General features: G+C 39.4%; 1 protein-coding gene and 2 long non-coding RNA genes across 8 annotated transcripts in view; 1 reads left to right on the top strand and 2 right to left on the bottom strand.

The window, feature by feature from the left end:
* map4k2 (mitogen-activated protein kinase kinase kinase kinase 2) overlaps nt 1-25,898 on the top strand; it is a 33,881-nt gene that overhangs the window by 2,700 nt on the left and 5,283 nt on the right. Inside the window, exons 2-24 of one of the 6 annotated variants that reach the window (XM_034856717.1) lie at nt 6,707-6,764; nt 7,834-7,924; nt 8,274-8,338; nt 10,060-10,115; nt 10,987-11,034; nt 11,173-11,215; nt 11,367-11,439; nt 12,120-12,251; nt 12,446-12,508; nt 12,638-12,719; nt 13,715-13,831; nt 13,969-14,047; nt 18,128-18,186; nt 18,282-18,331; nt 21,435-21,473; nt 21,939-21,972; nt 22,093-22,249; nt 22,897-23,069; nt 23,244-23,285; nt 23,727-23,811; nt 24,000-24,079; nt 25,049-25,109; nt 25,194-25,317. In XM_034856717.1, coding sequence (XP_034712608.1) covers nt 6,707-6,764; nt 7,834-7,924; nt 8,274-8,338; nt 10,060-10,115; nt 10,987-11,034; nt 11,173-11,215; nt 11,367-11,439; nt 12,120-12,251; nt 12,446-12,508; nt 12,638-12,719; nt 13,715-13,831; nt 13,969-14,047; nt 18,128-18,186; nt 18,282-18,331; nt 21,435-21,473; nt 21,939-21,972; nt 22,093-22,249; nt 22,897-23,069; nt 23,244-23,285; nt 23,727-23,811; nt 24,000-24,079; nt 25,049-25,109; nt 25,194-25,317 — 1,811 coding nt within the window. Of the gene's footprint in view, nt 1-6,706; nt 6,765-7,833; nt 7,925-8,273; nt 8,339-10,059; nt 10,116-10,986; nt 11,035-11,172; nt 11,216-11,366; nt 11,440-12,119; nt 12,252-12,445; nt 12,509-12,637; nt 12,720-13,714; nt 13,832-13,968; nt 14,048-18,127; nt 18,187-18,278; nt 18,332-21,434; nt 21,474-21,938; nt 21,973-22,092; nt 22,250-22,896; nt 23,070-23,243; nt 23,286-23,726; nt 23,812-23,999; nt 24,080-25,048; nt 25,110-25,193; nt 25,318-25,898 lie in introns of all 6 variants that reach the window. The other 5 variants (XM_034856721.1, XM_034856716.1, XM_034856720.1 and 2 more) reach the window with 5 other exon arrangements.
* LOC117934889 lies at nt 6,531-23,935 on the bottom strand. The gene is made up of 3 exons (XR_004654590.1): nt 23,924-23,935; nt 6,669-6,674; nt 6,531-6,605 (listed from the first exon to the last, which is right to left on the bottom strand). It is a non-coding gene; the product is annotated as an uncharacterized LOC117934889 (long non-coding RNA).
* Nucleotides 7,346-13,627, bottom strand: LOC117934894. Its single transcript, XR_004654595.1, has 3 exons — nt 13,591-13,627; nt 13,370-13,372; nt 7,346-7,406 (listed from the first exon to the last, which is right to left on the bottom strand). It is a non-coding gene; the product is annotated as an uncharacterized LOC117934894 (long non-coding RNA).

Genomic DNA, 25,898 nt, shown 5'->3' with positions numbered 1-25,898 from the left:
CATCCAAATCTCGGACTAAATTATCAGTTATTATCAATTATGTTGAGTAGCATTGTAGGTAATTTAGGAAGAAGAATGCATGGAATAAAAAAGACAATATTAATAGATTTTGATCATTTTTTGATAGTCTCTGATAGTCTTCCATTGCCATTGCGAGACCTACCTCCACAGAGCTGTGGGGTAAGGTCTGGCTACACTACACATAAATTCTTGGACAAGGGGTAAAAACGGTCTGGGTTGTTTGAATTTCTTTGAACCGCTCAAAGTCTTCTTGGGCGGCGCTAAGCTCTGCATGCAGTGATGGTGGCTCTGAAAAATGCTCTCAGGAAGGAACTTGTTTCGATGGAACGTTTGCACAATACAAAAGAAAATGGCATATACAATATTGAAAGAAGTTAAGGGTTCCATGACATGGTCCTCTTTGGAAGCCTTTATGTAGACATGAATGGTCCCCTAATACCATAGCTGAAGTGTCTTTCCCATAATTAAGCCTTGGTGCAGAATTACAGCCACTAGAGTCAGTCCCACAATGAACTTTCCCTAGTAAATGTCATTTCTGAGTCTGTAACTTGGAGGAGGCTGGGGGTTTGGCCTTGACCAACTGCCACTTTGCTCGTTTGAAAGCCGTGACGTCTCTCTCTCATGGGTGGGCAAAGCAGAGATAGGGGAGGTAACCTTGCCCCTTATGACCTCATAAGGAGCAAGATTACAGATTGTCCCATCAGAGCTTTCTTTTTCTCAAAGGCAGAGCAGCCACTGGAGGACCATGGCAGGCTGGGGGAACGCATATTAAAATATTATATTATATTTATAATATTAAAAAAACTCCATAAAGGGAAATTCAACGCCATGGGACCTTTTAACTGTTGACACACTACGGTAACAGGAGCTATTCAAATTAGCTGGATACATGGTTAAACCTCATTACCTCGTACCAGTTTATTGCTGTGTGTACTTTGTCCACTGCAATCCCACCAATTGGGCCCAAAACGTCCCAGTTAGAGAGTAATCGCCGTAAATATATATTAAGTAAATCTTTACAATCATTCAAGGAAAGAACTAAGCACAATCCACATTTTCATCAATACCTGCCATTTTTAGCTTGTAGTGTGGTAGCTTGAAAGTTGTTGTTGTTTCCTGAAGCAAACAGAGTTTAAGACTGTTAACAGAGTTTAAGAACAGCAACACAGAAAGCGGGGCATGAGGGGCACAGACATCCGGTGCATGATGTCAGGCTTTATTCTTGAAATGTACTTCTCTTAATGGAGACTATGAGTCTGACAATGTTTGATAGCAGTTTAATGCTTAAACAGTGGCATACTCGTTTAAAGCTGCATTGATTGTATTTATGGCCTCTTGGGTCAGTGAATCAAACTGTCAACACAACGTTAAATTATCGCCTTATAAAAGTGCTAACATGTTAGCAAACTGTTGCTTAATTACACATCCAGCAGACACAGAGCAATATCATTCATTTGCCATTTTGTCTGCTAAATATAGGTCCTACATTCCCTCTATTTTAACTCTGGTTTGGTACTAGTGTGTATCTTTTTGGATGCACTAAGCTATAATTTTCAATTTCACTTCCTGAAAGCCTCCTTGCCGTTGAAGATGCCTAACCATGATAACCCCTGCCCCCTCCACTCTAGCGTCATAATGCCTAAATTACTGAAAAAGGTGAATAACCACACCATCAGTCTTTTGAATATGTAGAAATGTAAATTAGAGCGTTATCGACGTTACAGAGCTCCATGGTTTCTGTATGTTTAGTTTGTTATGAATGTTGTTGCATTGTGTTATATTTATGCCGGCGTAGTGTCCAGTACTGCATCCTGTTATTTTTTACCGGAAACAGTATGGGATTTGCGTACTATTGGTTTCATACTAAGGTTTCAGACATACCAAAAAAAATGTCCCATACTATTTAAGCCTACTAAATAGCATGATAGTATGGAGCTTCGGACGCAGCCCATAACACTCTGATATGAGCAATTTTCAGCTGACTTTGACAGTGGTTTTCTGAACCCTCGTCGCATTAATGTAACATTTAGAAACATTGCAGCCTGTGTGCCGGCCGTGAATGAGAACTGCTCTACGTACAGTAACAGACAATAGCACATTATCACTGCTCCCACTGCTGCTGTTGGTGGGTTTGGTGGAACTGTAACTGCAGTAGTCAAGGGTGAAACCTCTGGACATATGACTGTGTGGGCTTTCAATAGAGTCTCATTAAATTGCCATTATTCAGAGGAAAAAAATTCAGAGGAAGCTCATGTGTGTGATCCATGTCCTCTTGTGGCTCGGAGCAGCCACAGCCAGTTCAGATGGATTGTTTCTATCTTCAAGTGGTCTGACTTAGGTGTAGTGATGTCGGGGCAGTTCAAATAGAAGTATTATTCTTTAGCATGTAAAGTAATTGGAAACACCGGGCATTCAACCGTAGATTGGCATGAACTTGGTGCATTCAGCCATGGGTTTTACTGTAAAGATCAGGAAGGCAAAGCAGCATATCTGCCCAACTCTATGATTCATCTCTTCTTGGATTGTTGTTGAATGTTGGTAGAAATAATAAAATAAATCTTTGTTCTCTGATTCTGATGAAGTGACAGCTAACCCTGACTGGAACAGATAAAGGAACACTGAAGATGCTGCCTTTTACTTGCCTATGTACTACAACGTTAAATTTGGATTTTAGCTGTGAGTAGGGCTGGGTTTCCTTCAAAAACCTTTGATACTGCTACCGATAACTTGAATTCAATACCTGTTCCTGAACAATACTTTTTTGGATACCAATTTTTAAAGTCCATTTTGACAAGAGAAATCCTAACATTATGGTACACATCTTTTTTTCAGCTCCATGACACACACACACACACACACACACACAAACACACAATGTTTGTAAGTCAAGCAACTCAAAATACAACAATGCACTCGTGAGTGCCGTCTCTGTGCAGAATGTAGAGTTTTTCCTGCATGCCTCTACGACTTGTAACAGCCAATCACAAGCATTACTATGTTTTGGTACAAGCCTCCTGCATGGTTATTGGCCCACTGACGCCGATCAGATTCACTCCTTAGGTATTGAAATTTGGTATTGAATGACATGGCATTTTTTGATACTTGATACTATAGAGGCAATTCAGTCTGTGCCTAAAAGTCCAAAAGTTTGGTACCCATCCTTAGCTGTGAGACATGGATGCTGAGCCATTCGTCGAGTCCAAGACCATGACTAGTTGAGACCGAGTAAAGGCGTATATGACGCAGCCAGGTATATGCAATATCAATGCCTGTTCTAGATGGATTTGAATAAAACTAATACCTGTTTTCTGAACAAGCGTGGCTTTGTTTTGAAGGAGGAAGTTACTTTAGAAAAAAGCATATAGTGCTGGACTCGGTCAAGACCAACAACAATATTTGGCGAGTCCATTGGCCGAGTCTGAGTCAAGGCTGAGTCCAAATACCAACAAGTCCAAGGAAAGTCTGAAACATTAGGAAGAAATGTCTCAAGTCCGGACTCTACAGCCCTGGTAAAGTTGCAGTTTTTGTGCTGACGCTTATTGCTTATTAGCATCTTTGTGCTAAAGATATGGTTATCTTTACTGTTCTGCTTCAGTGCTAGCAGGTGAAGAAAGGGGAAAAGAGCTGAAGGAAGAGTACATTTTAGACTTATATTCATCAAGTGGACACAAACACGACTGCAGATGTAGAAAGAGTCATAAAGTCAGCAACCTGAAGCAATGTTTTTAAAGTTTGCTTATATTAGCATTAACATTAGCCACCAGACCAAGTAAGGCCATAGCAACAAAACCCCTGAGTGTATGAGCTTGAATTAGGATGTGTTATCGATTTGTGAATTCAACTTTTCATTTTGTAAGCTGAATAATTTATTTCATATTTCAAAATGTACTTTTATGAGTATAATATAACAAGCACAATACTACTTTTCACACCTGTTATCTTGCCAGTTTTACACCAGTATTAAGTTTCTGTGTTCAGTTAAACATCATATTTGTGGACCACTCATGCGCCGTGCTTTACATATGCTTTCAATACTGAGGTTGTTTTATTATTAAGAAATCACAGTTGGCCAGAGGACTGTGTATTGTTTTTCTCTCAGACATTTGGGTCCCTGATCAAAGTGCAGGGAAGTTTCCGCTCTAAGTTTGGATGTAACTATACTGCTGTTATTTCAGGCTTGGTCATGTACAAATCTACTCAGAGACATTACTATCACTGTAGTCACAGGAAGCACTGCACTAGAACAGGAAAGAAAACAGGAAGTGACTGCAGCCAAGCCACAGGTTGTGTTGGGGTAACCTGCTTATCCTATTGGTGGCTGCTTCATTTGTTGTTGACGCAAAGAGTGAAAAGCAGTCCGTCTGACGTTAGTGCGGTCCCTGAATCGGGATGACTGATACTCCCACGAAGAATAAAGGAAGTTGAAAAGATAACATTGCTGCTTTGAAACAACATCCACCATCACCTCTGATGTAATCAAAATAATTTGGGTCACAGATTTCCCCTGACTGATTAGGATTGCTACTGGACTACTTTGACAGTTATGTTTTCACTCGAGTATTCTGCAGGCTGTACTGAATGAATGAATGTATCTACCTAGGCATTTCCTCAGATGATGTCCACCTGTACATTGCATTTTCACTTTAGAATATGGAAGTGAACTGACTGCAACGGTTAATTTGAGAGCTTGGTTGCTGCTTATCGGTGTGAAACTATAGCTTGATTGTTGAATTGTTGATAGCAAATGAAAGTTCAATGGGATTCATGTCAGATTGACTTAAAGCCCCTCTGTGTTGGGTTTTAACACTCCCTTTCGCATCTCCTAGTGATTGTGTGAAAATAGACACTGTGGTTGACAGCATCCAACCCAGGGACACTGGTTTTAAAGCCCCGAAAGGCCCTACTGGAAATTTCAATTTTTGATAAACAAAAGAATTCATGAGATGTTAAAGTAGAAGTCATTTGAAAAGAGATGGATTCCTGTAATGAGCTCATTAATGCAGTGATTACCTCAACTCACCTTATGGGTTGACTGATGCATTGCTAACCCTAATTATCTAGACAGGCTGGTTAATGTTGTGACCCAACACACCTATCCCCCTAACCCTTAGAAGATAGCTATACAGATGTAGGATTATTTTAGTTGTTATTAATCCAAATGGTTAGTTTATTTGTGTTTTCTTTAAATTATTTTATTATTTTTTAATATCTTATTATACTTATTTCAGTTATTATCTATTCAGGTTTTACTTCTTCCTATGTTGTTGTTGTTGTATTCCTATGTTCCTAAGTCATCATGTCAAACTATAATGGATAATATTGTCTCGCATTGCCAGACTTGCTCCACAGTGGTGTGGGGTAAGGTCTGGCTAGTCCACACTATTCATATTTCAGGATGGGAGAAAAACGTGCTCCCGTTTCTTGGCATTTCTTTAAACCCATCACAATCGTCTTGGGCGGCCCTAAGCGCTGGCCGCAGGTGTTTCTGCAACTGACATCCGGCAGAACCACCGTTGGCACCGGAACTCTCCTGTAAATTAAACTCCTGGAAATTAGACTATGCTTTTAGTAACACAAGAGAGAATTTTATAATAAAACAATTTTAAATTTCAGAGATACTCTGAACCTTACAACTTTGACCAACTCAGACTGCTGAAACTGAAATTAGAAAGGCTTTCATGCCCCCTGAAAATGATGGACATCCAGCTGAACATCCCGTTAATTAAACGTCGTTGACAAGACTATGGATAATATGACTACTGAGAATAAAAATTATAGAGCTCCGTGTGCCAAGACTATTTGTATTGATTTCCGTGCCCTGAAATCAATACAAGGTTAAAGCCGAGGTGGGACTACAGGCTGAACTATTCATAAGTCTCCATCATAGCATACTGTGCAGTTGGATGTATGCCCAGGTTTACTTACCTTAACGGAGCAGGCAGGTGGCAGAGTTCCAACCATGACTTAATGTCTTCACACACTTTGTCTGGTCATGATGTGATTGATCAACAATAATGGACATCATGAAAGAATATTTGTGTGTTCTAATCCTAAATCTCTCCCACTTTTTGAGATTTGCTTGCGGTGTGCAACATCTGATTTGCAAACCCTCATATCTGCACAGATTTGTTGCTTGAATGCAATGAAAAAGATCAAGTGCTAATGTATGTGTAAGTGAGCTTTCTTAAGAGCAAATTTGTAAGTAGGGTTGGGTACCAAAACCTGGTGATAATATGGCACCGGTGCCTAAACTACCGCTATCTACCGGACCAAGCAGCAACGCTGATTTTGGGGCCACTGAAATGCTTCTCTCTGATGCTCTCTGGTAACACTATAGTTACACTTGACAGCAGGTAATGTTAGCTGTCAACTAGCTAACAATAAATAGTGTAAAGTGTTACTGTACTTCACTGTAGAGGATTCCAACACCGGGACATAACAGTCGGCAGGCAGCTGCCAACAGACTGGTAGTCTGGTGCATTCAAAGTTATTGTAAAATATCCTTTTCCAATCTGGTGATTGTTTTTGTCGTTTAACAGCAACTTACTAGTGAAACAAGTTATTGTTATAAGTTATTGAAATTACTTTTTAGGGGGCTTGAGCCCCCCCCTAAAAATGGTTTAAATCGCCCATGGTGTTCTATTTACTTATTACTTTGCTCTAGTATATTTTCTATCTCTTTCAGGCTCGAAACATCAAGACGTCTGAACGGGCAGCTATCAAGATTGTCAAGCTAGACCCTGGTATGTTTCACATGCTCACATATGCTTATTTGGAAAACAGCAGTGATAGATTTTTTCAAATTTTTTATAATTATTTAAATGTAATTGTTAATCAATAGTGACATTTTGGGAAGTATGCTTTTGTTAGTCATCTGGCAGAGAATAAAAATAGCAGTTTCATAAGGCTTAGCACAGGACAGGGTTTTCACCTATATGTGAGCGCCACTTTCTAATAAAGATGTGAGTTGATGACATGTCTTTGATATACAGTAGATTTTTTCTGTTCATATTGAGCTACAATTCACCACACAATCATTACACAATCTGTCATACCTCCAAATATATATTGTAAATCGTCACGCAGATTGCAACCAAGATTTTAACAGATTTGAAATATTTCTATTATCATTTACTGTGCCCATTTTGCTACAGTAGTGTTTTTTTTTTAAATGGTGCGATGGTTTTGCTTCAGAATAGCTTCAAGAAGGAACTTGTCTGGTGGAACATGTGTACATTCAAAGTTCTTTCAGTTGTGCAACAGAAAACACAGATTGGACATATAGTCTAGCTAGCTGTCTGGATTTACAGTTAACAATAGTCCTCATAAATCCTTTAGAGGTTAAAACGTCAACACAAAGAAAGAGGAAGGCAACGGACATCCGGCTGTAAATTAGGGACACCCGGTGGAATTTCCAGCGGCACCTGAACAATGCCGGAAATGAAACATCTTCGATATACACTACCTTATTACTAAGCAAACTGCAACAGTTTCACAACGACGTGTTTAAATTGGTGACCATTTTGTTAAGGTATAAGGACATGTCACCAGTAGGGGCGCTAATTTAGGAAACGCTTCTGTGGGTCTTATTAGTGGGTAGGAACAAACCACCTATGTGGCTGTATGGGTTGGAGGACTTGTTGGTCATGACGCTCCCAGATACAGTGATTGATATTCAACCTCATATACTAGTTCTCCCATTAGTCTAACCTTACAGTTTACCCGTCTATAATTGTCCCTCCAGCTGTAGGAGCTCAGTCCACTAAAACCAGACAGTTGTGAGAGAAGACACTAAACTGTCTGTCTGTTCAGGTGATGACATCACGTCCATCCAGCAGGAGATCACCATGATGTCGGAGTGCAAGCACAAAAACATCGTGGCCTACTTCGGCAGCTATCACAGGTGCTGTGTGTTTTCAGCCTGTCCACTGCACATGTGTGGAATCATTCCTGGGATTGTTGGTTGCCTGAAATATGTGGAATCTGACTTTTATTTTCCCCACACTGCTGCTGGATTCCTCTCCCACTCTTTCTGGTGCTCAGTTAGATTGTTGGTACAGCAGCTCGTGAATGATACTGTATGTATTTGTGGGCGTTAGTTTAATTTCAGACTATTAGGGAGTGTCTACTTTTAAATGTTTCTTTTTTTGATGCTGAATGCTTCAACGTTTTCTTTCACAATCCCAAAACTACTGGGAAAAAGGCACAGCAGTTCATGTCAAACACCAAGATAAATGTGTGTCTCTTTTCAGAAACACCAAGCTATGGATCTGCATGGAGTACTGTGGTGGAGGCTCACTTCAGGATATTTACCACGGTATAAATACAAAAAGGTGTTAGGAGTTCTGAATGTGCGCCTTGTATTTACATCCAATTTTATTATTTTCTTAAGTTCATTTAAAGAACAATGCTGAATTTCCATTCAAAGAAACAGTGAAAATGTTGTTCTTTTGTTTCTTACCCAGAGCAAGGTGAAAAGATCGATATCGATTTCACATCTGTATGTCCAGTACAGCAATAATGTGGGATTAATGCCACGTTGGCACAGTGGGAAGAATGGGTAAACTGTTTGGGTTAGCCCTATTGCTAACCTGCAGCAGTTAGCAAGTGAAAGCATATACAAACACACAGTGTATAGGTTATCTTTACTTAGTTTAGCTTCTTTTGTTTCTGCTTTTACTAATTAACCCACAGCTACAAATATGTAATGCAAAAAAAGCCAATTTAGGTCATTTTAAGTATGTAGCTACAATGCCCAAGGCATGTTTAGCCTAGCTTAGCACAAACACAAGAAGCGAGAACTGCCAGAGGTCTAACTCTGTCAAATCCTCCAAAACAACCAAGCCATCTGTTGTATATATTGAAATGTCTTCTCTTTTGTTGTTTGAAGGTGTAGAGTTATATGGACAGTATGTGAGGCGAGTGCTGCTTCTGCTGTTATTAACAGTAAGCACAGCTAATGCTGCATTCACACCATGTGGCAGAAAGAAAAAAAAAACTTTCTTTATTCCTACTTGGGAACTTTCACACATTACCCTCTATGCTTGTCATGTAATCGCAGAATATAAACAGAAATAGCCGGTAAGCACAAATAATCCATTTGTTAAAATGTTTGGACCAAATAGGAACAAAATGCATATAGCTAACTTTTCATGACCTGAATTGGCAGATTGTTTCTTGGATGCTACTGTCAGGGAATGAGGCTTTGCAGCCAGGTTTATTGGCACCTCTGTATTTTTTGTTAGTCCTACACGGCTGCTACTAAGGCCTGTGGGATCCTCCCTATGTTCCCGGGGCGTGTGTGTGTGTCTTGATATTAACTAACATTGTCAGTGATTGGTAAAGGCTGTCTTTGCAGTTCAAATTACAAAAGAACAAAGTGAGATGGCTGTTTTAAATTCAATTTACTGTACCAATTTCAAAAGTTAAGCAAACACAACTTTGAATGCATACTGAGGCTGTACAGTAAGTTGTGTGCGATTTGATAAAACCATTTGAAAGATCTCCTAAATGTGTCAAATTAAGAGCAAATTGAGCTGAGGAACACAGAACCCTGAGAACATAGATACGCCCCCAATTCGGTTTGTGCAGTACATTCTGGTTTGTGCAATACAAGAATGTGTTAGCCTAGCTTAGCACAAACAGAGGAACATGTCTCCCCTAGTTGTTTCCATCTGTTATTAAACAATTCTATTTGTCAATTTAAGTAAAGAACATTCAGTGTGTAAATAAGACAGCTTTTGAGTTGTTTCGACACATCTGTATGTTAGCATTATTTCCACTTATTCCAATCTTTATGCTATGCTAGGCTAAACATGTGCTGGACTATTGCAAGATGCAAGTTGAACTTCTCATCTGACTCTGGGTATGACAGTGGAGATTTCTTCCAAAATGTCAGACCATAATCACAACGTTCATTTTGAGACATTAGTATAATTACTGTAACAACAACACTGCACAATGAGCTTTAAAAGGAAAGTTGGATTTAGAAATGTGCCTGCAGGCCCTTTGGGCTATTAATCAAACTGTTCTTCTCAGTGACTGGCCCATTAAAGGAGAAGCAGATAGCGTACGTGTGCAGAGAAACCCTCCAGGTAAGGCTCTTTGTATCAAAGGCAGCTCATGAAATCTCTGAGATACTCTGCTGACAGGATGACTCATGTGTTTTTTTTCCCCCAGCCACAGAAGAGCTAAATAGTATTTAACCTCGCCAGACCACTAAATATACTGTTGAGGTAAATGTTGCTGCAGCACAAGAGTCTGAAGCAGAATGTGCCAGCTTGTCTGTTGTTTTTTAGTGAGTGACCTGCTCCGATTTTTCAGGTTTGTAGACAACAGTTAAGTCTGAAGTAAGAAGGAAGATTGCCAAGGATAACTTAGTTTAAAATGTCACGTCTGTGTTTGTTATGCTTATTTAACAACTTTCAACAGGGCAAAAAGATTTCTCTTGAGGAGTGCTCGATTGTGAGTGATGACAGAGCTGAACAGATTGCTGCCTTTGTATCCGTCATGACAATCCTCCGCAATCCAACTTGGTATACAAGCATTGTTGTGTACCTTAGGTTTTGACTTTCCCTTTTCCTGTTCTTGGAAATGTGTTCTGTAAGGTTTCACTTTTCCTTTTCATTCAAAATGTAATTTTGTTTTGCAATATGCGTCAATATACATTATTCATTACGTCATATATTTAAGATTAGTAATAACTAATAATTTTGTTTTAAACAAAAGGTTTGGGTTAAAACACAACCCTTTAAATACAAAAGTTACAGAAATTACATGTAGTAATCCAGCAGAGCCGTACTTGTTGGGTTCAGGTTGTTGGGGGGTAGAGGGGTTAAATGGGGACCAATCCGCCAATGCTTTTCACTTTATAATTGACAGCCGTAAAATAAATAATAACAGGATATGTTTACACAAAAATATCTGCACAAAGCTCAGCTGATTATTATGATTTGCTTTTTTCAGGGTTTGTATCACCTGCACGAAACTGGCAAAATGCACAGAGACATAAAGGTACTTCCGTTTTTTTCAAGTTGTTGCTGTCTAGTTGGGATCATATATTATTATACTGAGGGTGTCTCGTGAAAGCAAGCTTAAATGTGTGTGTGTGTGTGTGTGTGTGTGTGTATGTGTCTCTCTCTCTCTCTTCAGGGAGCCAACATCCTTTTGACAGAGAGAGGAGACGTGAAACTGGGTCAGTGGGGCTCTGTATTGGACACACCACACTTGTGCACATCTGCAATGCCCCTTTATCTACTCCTACTCATCAAGAGTAGTTAAATAGCCCTCTATAATGGATTATAGTCACTTCATCCCAGTGTGAATGTCTGTCTCTTCTGTTGTAGCTGATTTTGGAGTTGCAGCAGAGATCAGTGCCTCTGTGGCCAAAAGGAAGTCTTTTATAGGAACTCCCTACTGGTAAGACGAATGAAGCTGCACCCACCTGACCTCACTCAGTGTCTGTCTGTTTAAAGCAACCATGCAGTGTTGGGGTCAACCTGTAAGGAATTTTTGAAAAATGCCACAATACTGTTGTTAGTATGTTTTGGATGAGGGCTGCAACCAGACAATATTTCTGCCTTACAATTTATACTTTGCCCTTATATTCAACCCTTTTCTAAAGTTAGAATAAAGACCAAACTGTTTCAGGGTTTTGACAAAAACGACTCATTGCAAGAGTACTCCTGGATTAAATAATGATCTTTCCTCTTTTCATTCCTAGGCAATAAAAAACAACACTTTCAAAGTGTACGCAATAGATGAAAGCAGAAGGGTCTTTAGGACGACTCTGATTTGTATAAGGTTTATACAGTTCTAAATTACCAGTTACGCACCATAAGACCTTGGCCAATGTTAGCAATTAATTGCGGTTAAACAAAGAAACCGCAATTATATATAAAAAAATAAATTAAAAAAATAAAATCGACAATTATGTAATCCTTGTTACAGGCTTTAGTTCTGCTTCTGCACTTGATTGAAACTATAGTGGCCTGCTGTTTTAATAAAACACTAAAGTATTAATAAAAGGTAAGTGTCTGCTACATAGTGTGTGCATGTTCTTTTCAGAAGTATTATATCTGATGTTCCTCTCCTCTCAGGATGGCGCCAGAGGTGGCTGCAGTTGAAAAGAAGGGTGGGTACAACCATCTGTGTGATATCTGGGCCGTTGGCATCACCGCCATCGAGCTCGCTGAGCTCCAACCGCCCATGTTTGACCTCCACCCTATGAGGTAATTCAGCACATGCAACATGAACTCAGACAGATAATATGATCCCAAAGCAGAAAGTTAAACAGATTAGACTTGTGTTATGTATCATTTTGGCTGCATGATTTGTAATTTTCTCTGTATAATTCCTGGACTGTCACTGCATGTAAACAAGTAAGACATTTCCCAGTCTGGTGACATTTAAAACAATGTTTCAGAGCGCTGATGTTGATGTCCAAGAGCAGCTTCCAGCCTCCAAGACTAAAGGATAAAACCAAATGGTGAGTTTGTCTGTCTGTGTTCCTTTTTAAAGTCATATAGCATGTATCAGGGCCAATTGTGTCTCTTCTTTTAATCTTATCAATATCATTTTGATGTGCGGTTAATTCACACTTTTTTGCTCCCTGCAGGTCAGCAGGTTTCCATAGCTTTGTAAAGATGTCTCTCATTAAAAGCCCTCGTAAAAGGCCCTCAGCTGAGACACTGCTGCAGGTAAGCTGGCTTTTTATAGCTCCTAAATAATGACTGGACGTTAACTAGCCATCCGTCATTTATATATGGACTATTTATAAATGCAAATTTAAACCCTTACGAATCCAGAGAACTTTGATTCTCTTTTACGAGAATATGAATGTAGCCAAATCAGAATAGATTTTGTGGATATGAACACATTATGCACTCTGAACAAAAAGGAACTGCGTTTTCATTTTTACAGAAAATGTCTGTGTTCTAATTCTCCTGTCACACGTTTGACACAACTTCAAATACAGTTTAACCAGTTCTTAAAAAAATAAAAATGAGCAGCTAAAATTAGATTTTTTAAGACGGAAAGTCAGGCAGTCTTAATGATCTTGGATAAGTTGCAGTCAAGGTTTCGATCTAGCACCTGAGTTGTTTTTTTTTTTTTTTGGGGGGGGGGGGGGGGGGGGGGGGGGGGGGGGTATGTGCGTACTTTTCTTCTCTATACCCCTGAAGTACAACCACAATCTCTGGCTGTGGGCCAATGGAAATTGCTCAGGGATCTGAACATTTATCCACAACAATTAAGATCAGTTCCAGGCTTTGCTCTCGTCCGGTTAATCAATAATGGAAAGTTGCAACCCCGAATCTGAGATGTTAGTGGTGATTTAAAAATCTGGAACCGGCTTAGCAATGTCCTTCAAAAGATTAGTTAGTGGGTCAGTTAGTAAAGATTTAGACCTTCCTCCACAGTGCTACAAAGGATGGTCTTGTTAGTCCACTGCTGTCTGGATTTACCCAGCAGAGATCTGAGGAGCAGTTAACCATAGTCTTTACAAATCAACTGGAGAATTAGAGACTTTTGCTAACACAAAGAAAGTGGAAGGTGAGGGACATCTGGCACAATTTTCGCGGCATCTAAACAATCCCAGAAAAGAAACGTCATCCATATAGACTTGTGTAATTTCTGAGATCAACATATTGTTCCATTATTGTTCCATGATATTAGCTGTAACTTGTTCCCCCAGCATCCGTTCGTGACGCAGCTCCTGACCCGGAACCTGGTCATTGAGCTTCTGGACATGGCCAACAACCCTGAGCTCCACAACACGCACACACACAGCATGGATGACAACGAGCTGGAGGTCCGTACTACATGGAGAAAGAACTGATAACTGTTGATTTTTAATCAACCATGCAAACCTTAAAGTTGTGTCTTTTTCCTGTGGTGTTGCTGATATGCTGTGTGTACCGGTGTGTCATGTGAACAATGTGTTGACAGATTGGGGAAGTGGCTCCTGACAAGATTCAGTCAGCAGGGAAACACCTGCCCGCGGAAAGGACCCTGTCTGAAGAACAATGTGAGAGCACACACACACACACACACACACAGACAAACACATAGACGTTCAGAGACACACACATACACGAACAAACAAAATAGGCTTAGCCTATTCGCTTTCTCTCTACACATCAAAACAGAGATTCTTTACAGACTACTGGGCAGATGGAGACCCAAAATAGTTCAAGCACGTAACTCTATCCTTTTGCTACACTACATTTTGAGCTAATTGGCTATTGTTAGATGCTGTTAGCATGCTAACACGCTTAATTAAGATGGCGAACGTGGTAAACATTGTACTTGAAAAGTAAAGTAATTAAATAAATGAATATTTCTAAACATTTGAAACTGTTCCTCATCCATGTACAGTATATTGTTTTGTTTGAAAGGCACCATGACATCTATATGACAAATAGATATAAAATACTATGGGCAGACCGTTTTTATGCAGCTCTATATAATTTGCATGTAATAGACATATCATTCATCTATCTTAAATAGCGCACAGTACTAAAGTATGTTTCTGACAACACTTTGTTTCCATGCTTGTAACTGTATGCACGCATGTCTAAATATACTGTATGTTGGTTGTACTTGCTGAAGAGTGGCTTCATTGTCTGCTATGACCCCCAGTATTCAGTGCTGAAATCTCCATAATATGAATGAGGACAAAAGCCTCTCAGTCAGCCTGCTGATGGCTGCCCTTGTCCTGTAACTCAGCCATACATGTGGGATGAAGGCTACGTCAGAGGATGGTACTGAGAACATGCCATTGGTGTGTGTGACAGACAGTGGTACTTGTATGCAGTGGCTGGAGTGACTTCATACTGCTGCCCAGCCACTAGGGCTCTTGTTGTGTAAGGGTTTCTGGTGTAATCGTCTGCCTTCACACTCTACCCAGAATAAATCCACCTTACCTCAACTTAAATATACAATGTGCTTTTCATAGACACACAAGCCACACATTTAACACTTTCACCTCAGTTTGACCAATATGGGCTTTGAAGGCTCACACGCCTGCACATGCTGCTACAAGCTGATACTACTACTAGATTGGGTCTAAATACTATTTTGGTACTGACAAATGTGTCAGCAGCACCAAGTACCAGAGACAGTGAGTTACGGAGAGTTGCCAGATTTGTAATCTTCTTTAAACATTTAATTTGATTTAATTTAGGCAAAGTTCTTTTCTTTCTCAAAATAAAGTACTGAGAAAGTGACGTATATCAGTAACGTGGCAATGTACCTTCTTTGGTTTGGAACAAGACTAAAGGGCCGTCCACACTAAGAACAATAACTATAAAAATAACTCAAGTGGATGACAGAGTCCCCACCACAACTATAACGACAACGACAGTAGAGAACAATATTGTTGGGATCACTTTCAGAGATTTGATGAACAATAGAAACACTGACAGCCAATCAGAATCCATCGTTTACAACAGGACATGGCGGACAGAGACACGGAGAAATTTCTTTCATGCAGGTGACCACAAAAAGCAAATCTTTGTGTGTCTTGGATGTTATCATACTGTCTGTTTTTGTTTCGGTGCCTGATTGGATCCCCAAATTTAGGAATATGTAGGATATTCCAACGGACTTTCTTGAAATCCTACATTGCAACCACTGCTGTTTTATTCTGTTATGTATTATTATCAGCTGGAGTGTGCAGCGCGTGCTTGACGCTGCTTTTTACAGTTATCGTTGAGCAGGGAGGATAAAGACATCGTTAATGGTATTAGGGGTGGGAAAAAAATTAATTCATGTATGTATCGTGATTTCTTTTTTTGAGACGATTTTTAAAAGAGATTGTTTTTCCTAGAATCAATAGATTTTTTAATCTATCCCTAATATATTATAGATATGGTTATAGTTATTGTTGTTGGTGTGGACGGCCTTCAAGGTCCCATGGCATAAAAATTTCTTTTTTTTCATAAAAACTTTTGAGTTTTCTTTTAACATTAATATGCGTTCCCCCAGCCTGTCTACGGTCCCGAGTGACTAGAAATGGTGATAGGTGTAAACCTAGCCCTGGGTACCCAACTCTGCATTTTGAGAAAATAAAAGCTCAGATGGTTCGATCTGGAATCTTGCTCCTTATGAGGGCATAAGGGGCAAGGTTACTTCCCCTTTTTCTGCTTTGCCCACCCAGAGAATTTGGCCCGCCCATGAGAAAGAGAGAGACTCATGACTTTTTTAAGGCCAAAGCCACACCCCCAGCCTCAACCTTTTAAACCAACCAATCGATCTAAAATAAAGACAGATTTAGCAACTGCGTGGCCTTTTTCTTGCTTAAAATGTTTTTCAGAAACAAGTTTTGCTGAACTATTTAAATATACAATATGTCTTGTTGTTTCTTTTAAAATGCAGACCCTATAGTCTTGTGTGATGTTATAAGTAATGGATGGGCTGTGCACCAATGTGTGTGACTGCCATCTTCTGGGTATCTATGCAATTTACACCTATGGATAAAAAAAAAGCTACAGAAATTCTGGGTTTTAACCAGGCTCATGCCCAAAACTGCTGAGGGGGTTTGGGCTTTGTTCAAGCTCTGACCGAATCTACGTGGGTTAGTGTAGGGCCTGATTATTAATTTATTTTGAATCACCCGATCATGGCTCTAGTACCAATACATTGAGCAGATGTAAAGATATTTTTCAAGATAGTCCTTGACCTGCTGGTTATGGCGCTAGTTGAAAAATCAGAAGATAACCCAAGTCATTGTGTTTCATTCATCCATAGATAAAGATCTTAGATCAAGTGGTGGACTGACTGACAGACCTAGACACAGAGCTATGCCGCTAGCAACCCTAAAAAACTCGAATGAAACCCAGCACAACTGAGACAAAGGAAAAAGAAAGAATATAATTTACAGTGTATCCACATTAAATATCAGGGAAGGGAAGGAGGCTAATAGGTTGCAGAAGGCAACAGGAAACAAAGAAATACTAGTGCAACAACAACGAGGCATTGTCATGCTTCAAGTGACATAAAGCACCAGTGAAGAGGTTGGGGAAGCTGCTGGCTGCTCACATATGTTACTTTTTAAACTTTCCAAACAGGCGTCAGCATCTATGTTACCATGAAGGAACAATGGATCTCTTACCAAAAAGGACACATTATGGTCACTGGCATGGAATTTCTCTTGCGAGCATGTTTCAATTCTCTGCTACTTGATTTTCAAACTGTAGTGAAAGCACTGGCTGCTGGAGTTTTTGTAGCAGAAACACACAAAAGAAATTTATAGTTTTTGTTTGGTCATTTCAAACCACATTTTCCAATTATTTAGTGTAAACTATGACAGTTTTGACATGCATGTGGAATAATTTAATGCTACAATCAGCTTTCTAAACAGCAAATAACATGAAAGACTTCTCAAATCAAGTCTGGTGTAGGGAATGGAGAGCAGACCAGCGTCTGAAAATAAATTTATAAAAAAAATTAAAATCTCACTGAAAATAGGACATTTCTGGATACAGTCTGTGATATGTAACAATATTCCAGCACTTATCTTATCAAAAACATTAAATATAAAAGTAAAAAGAGGAATAAAAATGGTTGAACCAATGTTATACCAAACATTCATCTGCACATTCGATTAATCGCGGTCTTCACAATTAGCTGATCACATTCTTTCAAATCAAGATTTCAAGCCCTAGTGTATTAATTGTATGTTGGAGTTTTCTGGAACTTGTACAATAGACATTAAAGGAATTCAGTGTAACTTTTGTACAGGATAACAACATTAGCTAACATTAGCCACCACACGCTACTGTTCAAACCAGACTAACTTGGCTACTGTAGCAGAAAAACCCCTGAGTGCACTGAATTGAATTTAAACGGTCACATTAAAAAATGTCATTGTGTTCTGTCATCGCAACATTGTTATACTTTGGTCAGTTGTTGTATTGGCTCAGGACTGTCGGTGATGTTTGGTTGCAAAGTGTATACTGTATCTAGCTCCAACTAATCAATGATGCATGCACAGGCCTTGGTTGAGCGGGAGCATGTTGGCCTGTTCATTATTGTCTAAAAAACCCACACTTCTGTGTGAACACTGCACAGCACTCGTTTCATTCTTCTCGTTTTTTCTTTGCAGTCGACCAAATGAAGTTTGGGGCTCCACTGAGGAAAGTCACTGAGCCGTATCCTGATTTGGTAATGCTCTTTTTCGGCAAGGTCTTTTTTTGACTGTGCTGTGTACTGATGCCATATGGGAATGTGATCAAGGACTCTGTTTCCCCCTTCAGCAGGGCTCTTATGATGACAACTGGAGTCTGTCTGGAGATGAAGACAACTCACCGTAAGACTTTTCTTCTTCTACCTTTGTTCTGTCTTTGTTTTATGCATATAAATATTTGGCTGTTGAGATGTCACAGGTGAACAGGAAGACTTCCTTAAAGCAATCAGTAGGTAATGTGAGGAAAAACATCCCAAATTTTCCTCTTTGTCAACGTTACACTGTGATTACGTTTTTTTAACAGTGTCCAATAGTGCCCCTGAATCCAAAGAGCATTCGGTGTCTCAAGATTGAGCTGTCTAAAGTCTGATAGATGTCCTTAAGTGTCACTTGAGCTGGTGTAGGTTGTGTCTGAAGACTACAAGTTTAAAAAAAAAATTCTGTCTGGAGCCTTGGAGTTAGAGTGAAGTACTCTTACCAGTCCTCTGTTGCTCCTCATCTCTGCTATAGGCTAGAGGCTCCAGGCTACGTTAGCCAATCCTAGCAAAACACACTCAAATCTCTGACTGAACTGTTGGCGATTAAGTTGCATTGTGGGTAATGTTATAGGCAGACATTTTTGGAAAACTTGTCTATTACAGTGACAGTGTTAAAGGAAGTGAAGTGGTATAGAAATGATACTATGTTCCAGTATGGAGCCCAATTCATTTCAATTGAAAAAGCTCACCATTGCATATGGCATATAAGGTCTTCCAATATTGAAAGTTAAACTTAAATCTTTATCTAAAATCTTTATCAAATTATGAAATTCATTTATTCAAAATTTTTGGAAAAAACTGTATCCATCGTTTTACATCACTTTTTGGGAAAGTTGGTGTTATGTGACCTTCAATTCCAAATGCGGTACATAACAATTGCCAGATTTCTTTTGGGGATTTGTTGGCACTATTGGGCACTATAATACAATCAGAGAGTGCGTCTTTAATGACAGAATGTGGATATTAAAATGTTCTCTGACCTGTATGGACCTTTTTCAGTTAGAGTGACTGAATAGCCTGATCGTTATAGAATATGTTAATAAAAGCAGTAGTAGTAGTAATACTAGTTCCCAATTTTCCTACTATAGGGGTAAATAAAAATGTAGATATGAGTTCATTAGCAATATTATCACTGGTAGTCATAGTTTTAGCGTCAAAAGGAAAACTGTAGTTTACTACAACTTGGGTCTTATTTTGTAGTTTTCATCATCTTTTATATCACTTATATCAACATTGTACTCACCAAAGTATTCACTATAATCTGGAAATGCTATGACATTGTGGTAATAAGGTTTGACGGAGCGTGAAACACAAGCAGTCAAACCATCAGGCAGGTTTTTAACAGACTAGTCATTTATCCAGAATATCCTAACCACTGATGCCCACTAAACCAACATTACCAACATCAATTTAAAATAGAAATGATTCAATGAATGATATGTCCATTGCTCATGAGAAATTGTTGGGTCTTTATAAATTATAGAGTGTGGTCTAGACCTACTCTATCTGTGAAATCTCCTGAGATGACTCCTGTTTTGATTTGACACTATTAAAAGAAATTTAATTGAAGTTGAATTGAATATATTGTTTGTAATTAAAAGGAAAACCAACACACAGATAGGACTTCATATTGCTGTGGGGCTGATCCTTACTGGTAACAAAAACAATAAACTACAAAAAGCTACACAGGAAATGCCACCCATCAACTTAGTTTGGATTAAAGAAAATGGTCACAGCTTCCATAATTAAAGTGGCTTCATGTAACTTTCAGTTGGTGTGGATTCTAGCGGCCGCTTTGGACAAAAGCAGAATGTTTTTTCACCACAACTGCTGTTGTAAAGGCCTTTTCTTTACGGCGCTGAATTACCTCCTCACTGTATCACTGAGTTAGTGTTACCGGGAGGTCACATACTAGATACATCTTTTGCTCAGATAGAAAATCATTATGAATAAGAATAAGAGTAAATGATGAATAAGAGAAAACGTTACAGACGTTCAAGTGTTGTATACCGTAACTTAGCCTACTTTAGATGTATCGTGAGATCAACCGGGTAACGCTATTCCTGAAACTGTGTGACGACCCAATGCATTGAGAGTTTTTTGTAGCAAACAACGTAGTAATAACTCAAATTTCTGAAGTGCATTTCATGAAAAACAAGGAAGCTTTACACAAGAATAGGGAGACAATTGAACAGAAAATAGTAGGCACAAACACATATTATCAGGAATTTCGAGTGTGACTCACGTTCTTGCCTTTTGTCTTTTACTTGTTGTTAGTTTAATTTCCTTCTTTCCTGTGATGGCCCTGCCCCTGTATCATCCATAACTACAGCAGATAACTTCTAAAACAACACTAAAATACAATTAGGCCTTTAAAACAAAATCTCTTGCCACCCTTAACCGGGCCCTGCTGACTGGATACAACACAGGCTTTTCAGGTGATACATTGAAATCTGTTACCCGTCAGAATGTGTTACCGTGGCGGCGTCTACCTGCCGGAAATCATTCTGTGAGTTTGCGGGGAAAAATCAGACCGGGGCAGAGGCATTGATAAAAACTATATAAAACTATCAATCTTTTCACTGTTAGTCTTGTTTGGTGTTACAGGTCATTTATGATCATCAAATGGAAAATTTCACAGTTTTAGAACGTGTGAAAGTTACATATAGTCACGTAAATTAATAGAATAAAATTAAACGTGTGTACTACGCTTGATTATCAACTTATTTTCAGAGGCTGGCCTTCTTTGCTTCCATGTCCACGTTTTTCGGAAACTTAAATTACAATGGAACACCTTTAGTTGCTTTTTAGGAAAAGTGTTACTAAATAGACACATTAGTATAACACTAACCCCAGTTAATAGATCTTTTTCAACCAGAAAATCACTTATTATTTAAATAGGCGTCATGAAGGACTCACAAACATATATATTTAAAACCCTGAGCACAGCCATCGTTAGCAGAACCTTGGTGAGTACACTGTTCTCACTCTCTAGTAATGATGACCAAAACTGACAGAGTAAGATCTTGAAGAGTTGAACTATCCTTTAATTTGGCGCAGAATGTCTGAGCCTCAGTCCAAATATTAGCACTGTTTATGGGCTTTAGTGGACCTCTGGTTCCTTCCCTCCCATTGTTATGGGCCATTCAGGCCCGTGGGCAGATAAACACCAGGTCTTCCTGTTGCAGGAGCCTGTTGGAATGTGTGGAGCAAGCTCTGCAGCTGAGGTAGGCCACGTCCATCAACTCCAGCCTCTCCTAACAGCAGTGTCCCCCCCCCCTCCCCCCCCCCCGACATTCCACATGAATTCCCCTGAAATAAACTTCTTGTGATGATTTTTTGTTTATGGTTTGAACATCAGCTTACGCCAAACATCTTTGACAAAATCAGTGGGTTTCTGTTCACTTTCCGTTCATCCCGTACCCAAAGTCCAGCTGTATTTTCTTCATGAACTGGACGTGATTCAGCACAAACCCACTGGTTATGGCTTTTTGGGGCTTCTTGTCTGCTTTTTTTGTGGTGTTTTTGCAATATTTGTGTTTGTGTGTTGCTGTTACCGTGCCCTCAGCATCTCCAGCGTCTGCCTGTGTTGTCCAGCTTGTTGCCATGGGGCTTGATTTGGATCTCATTTGGTCACCTGATTCTGAGATTTTTGGAACCTGATCAGGACTTGTTGCACATTTGTCTTTCAGGAGTTTAACCATAAGGAGGGTGCCATCTACTGATGTGAGTGGGAACTATACAATTGTAAACAGTATGCAACTGGCTCACAGGGTGAGAAAACATGATGAAATATAAGCTTGTTAGTCCGTCACAGCAATTCATGTGTTTTCTGGTGTTTTTCAGGGAGGTATGAAGAGTGGTTTGTTCAGTCCGACTACAGCCTCTCTGCCAGCTTTCAGCTCTTTAACTCCCTACACAGCGGACAGTGAGCTGACGGTGAGACCCAGCTGTACTCTGGGCCCAGACCCTGTCCTCAATGCAGACTCCACCTCCACCACAGGTAAAAACAATGAGGACAACTTTATTTTTATAGTACTTATTAAAATTAAAAAGTGCTTTGGTAGAAGAAACTAAAGCACAAAAAAATCTATTCACATAGGGGTGAAGTGTATAATAGGTGCTTATTTTCGTCACACATACATTATATCGGTTAAGGTTGATGGGAAAAAAAAAATATTCACCAATTTTTAATTTAAATTTTTTAATAAAATACAAAAAAGTAAAACTTTTACAACATGAGCACTTTGTCATCTTCACCACCCACCCAGAAAAAAAATCAAGAGAAGATGACACAGTTACCACGATATTACAAACCATTCAACAGAATAGTAACAAAAATAGTCAATAAACCATACACCAAATAAACAAATGTATAAATAACAACACCATAAGCCCATCATACACGTCTCTCCCCAGCACAAAGCTTTTTAGGAGCCCTCCAGAAAGATTAGCTACTTTACCAATTTTCTAGTATATATATCCAATCTGGTCGTCTGACTTTATCTGAGTGTGTACGTGGACTGGAGCACCCAAGACCCACACACAGTCTGAGCTCTGAACTGTGAGTCCAAACCAGCTCAGGGCCAAGTCAAAACTTTGACTGACAAAAATCACTTCCCCCTACTTCTCTCTCCTGTGTTTGACAAGTGTTGGCCAGGTGCTCAGCCTCACAGGACATCAGACAGCGTTGCAGTGATCCATGTCTGCCTGTGGCAGACGCTGCAACAGCAGAGAAGAAGGTTGCCTCTGTCTCCTCTTCGAAAAGAGAGACACCACTATCACCTGAATGGAGCACACTGAGGAAAAAGACTGAGGACGCTGTGAGTTAACACCTAAAGAAGTATCCGTAGTAAAACATCAATAATCTTGTGTGATTTTCTAACCTAATAACTTCCTCATGTAAACCAAACAAGATGTTGATTTTTTTAATTAATCTGATGTACAGTTTTTATCATCCCCTATGTTTTGTTATGTGTAACCTTTGACATCTCTAGAGGGCTGATTGTCATGGACTTCCTCCTACCCCTCAAGTCCATGTAAGTGTGAAATCTAACAGCATGTGACCGACATTTAAAGCTGACCAATGGGAATGCCCTGACGACTAACAAGATAAGCTTCCTCGCATGGCATGACACAAGCTGCACTCTGAACAGTTTTTATGTTAAAATCCAGCTGATGTTCTTGTTGCTGCACTATTCCCTCAACTTTTTTTTGAATGTATTGTGCTTCAGTTTATTTCCTCACAATTCAGCCTGATATATTTGGTATCTTTGGAAACCTCAGCACCCAGCTGGTATTTTCAGTCGCCACTGTGCAATGAAGCCTAGTGCAACTTTCAAATACATTACATAATTCAGAAGCTTGTAATAATCATACATGCTGTTTTTGTTCGTGTTGATATCATTTCAAAATTGAATGAAGGGTCACCGTAATCATGTCAGACCATTGGTGATTCTGTTGCTGTGCTGCTTCTGTAGATGGGAGCCTGCTTCTCCAAAGTCTTCAACGGTTGCCCTCTTAAAATCCACTGTGCTGTCACATGGGTTTTACCCAAGACAAGAGGTAATACAATAATGTCTCTTAATGTCCTGAAGATGTTCTTCAAAACAGAATAAAGTCAGCTTTGCTAGATATGTCACCAACTTCAAACTTAACAACAAGATGAAGGCCTCACATTCATTTAATGGCGTCTTTGTGTCATGGTGTAAGGAAACCTGTTTTCCCCTTTAACAAACTTGTTCCCTTCTTAGACCAGTACCTTATTCTCGGGGCAGAGGAGGGCATCTACACACTGAACCTTAATGAACTTCACGAAGATACACTAGAGAAGGTAAAAAAGGAACGATCCATATATTTACCATCACTTTGTTGCAACACAATACGCTGCTGGATGAGTTATGAGAATCTTCTCATCCTATATGTGCTTTGCAGACTTGGAGAAGGCTTATATTGTGTCCCTCAGGGAGCCCTGTTGGGAGTACTGTGGAAATGTTGGGTCGTTACTAATGGCCATCTGGTCCTTGTATAACTGACATGAGGGCTGTGCTCACATTCTGAACAGTAATTCAAGCATGCCATAAGTGGGTTTTGGGATGTCCCAAAGGTTTTCCCCACTTAACAATTTTAGTTTTTAAGGATAGAATGTGTAAATGCAGCAGAAGAATGGTAGATGCTAGAACATGCCCACCGAACAATACTGTGCAAGCATCAACCCTAAAGTTAGCTATGAAGAGTTAAAAGACAGAGTTAGGGTGACATTTCGTTACTTTTACGACAAGTCACGTCTTCATGTATACTGAAATATGAAGTAGATTATTGCTACAATGTTGTGTTGTAGCAGTATCCACTTGTGTTGGTCGGTGGATACTAGCATCTACCCAGAAGAGTGGTGAGGGTCCGGTTTGGTGACCTCATGATTGCACGTAGCCAATGTTGTCTGACACGTCACGACAAAGTGTTTATGGGAAGTGTAGGATTACAACTACAAGCAGGGATGCCAGGAATTATTACGTTTCCAAGACACACAAAACCTCTCAAATTTCTTGGTGCAAAACAGACCAATCTGGAAGCATTTTTTCAGTCTGCTGATTCAAAAAGAAGCTTTGCTTAATTCATCATTGGCCAAATTGGCTAGTAACTTTAAATGTTACCTGCTAAAGTAATGTACCGGCATTTGGTGGGTTGGCAGGTGTCGATTTAAATACCTGATCACCAGGGTATTGTGTAGTGTATTAAATCCAGGCACATGGTCAATCTGGACTCAAAGGAATTGATGGATGTCTTTTCTTTCTTCTCACAGCTGCTCCCTCAGCGATGCACCTGGCTGTATGTTATGAACAACGTGCTGATGTCTGTATCAGGTAACAAGACTCTTGAAATGTCGGTTTTGTCAGAAAACAGCGTCCTGTGTTACCCGCTGCTCTAACAAAGTATCCATCCTGCAGGCAAGTCTTCCCAGCTTTATTCCCACAGTCTGTCGGCTCTGTTTGAACAGCGAGGATCCCTGCAGAAGAAACACAGCAGTCTGTCACTCAGCACCAGCCGCTTCACTGAGAGGATCAGCTCCAGGTGGGACCGGACATTAGCTACACTGTTAACATGTAATTGTAGAGCTGTATGTGCAGTGAGAGGGAAAGTGTTGTGCTTGCAATGTTGTAATATAACAAAGTACAAATACCGGTACTTTGTTACTCTACTTAACTAGAAATTTTACATCTGTATTTTGCTTCATTATAAATAGTTCTGGAAACTTTTACTTTTAAAGTAAAAAAAAAAAAGCATCTTTGTTACTTGTTACTAATAAATAAATTCTGAAGAGATTTCTTAGACTGCGAAAAAAAAAAAAAAGAGGTTTGGTGAATCATTGCTCCTCGATTGTTTCTGCTTTTCTTGGGTGATTAGCTCTCCCAAAAAAATGCAGTGTTGGGTTCTTTAACTTTGAATATTAACTGGAAAAGACTTTGAATTTGATGTTTAAAAAGGTTTCTTGTTAAAAATTAGTGAATATTTGCAAAAAAAACAAAGTTGATCAGTTTGAGCTTAAAAGATCTTGTCTTTGTAGTGTATTCAAATGAATATACAGTGGGTACGGAAAGTATTCAGACCCCTTTAAATTTTTCACTCTTTGTTTCATTGCAGCCATTTTCCAA

Source organism: Etheostoma cragini, chromosome 19, assembly GCF_013103735.1.
Source record: "Etheostoma cragini isolate CJK2018 chromosome 19, CSU_Ecrag_1.0, whole genome shotgun sequence".
NCBI classification, from domain to species: Eukaryota; Metazoa; Chordata; class Actinopteri; order Perciformes; family Percidae; genus Etheostoma; species Etheostoma cragini.
This window is presented reverse-complemented; position numbering and strand designations above follow the sequence as displayed.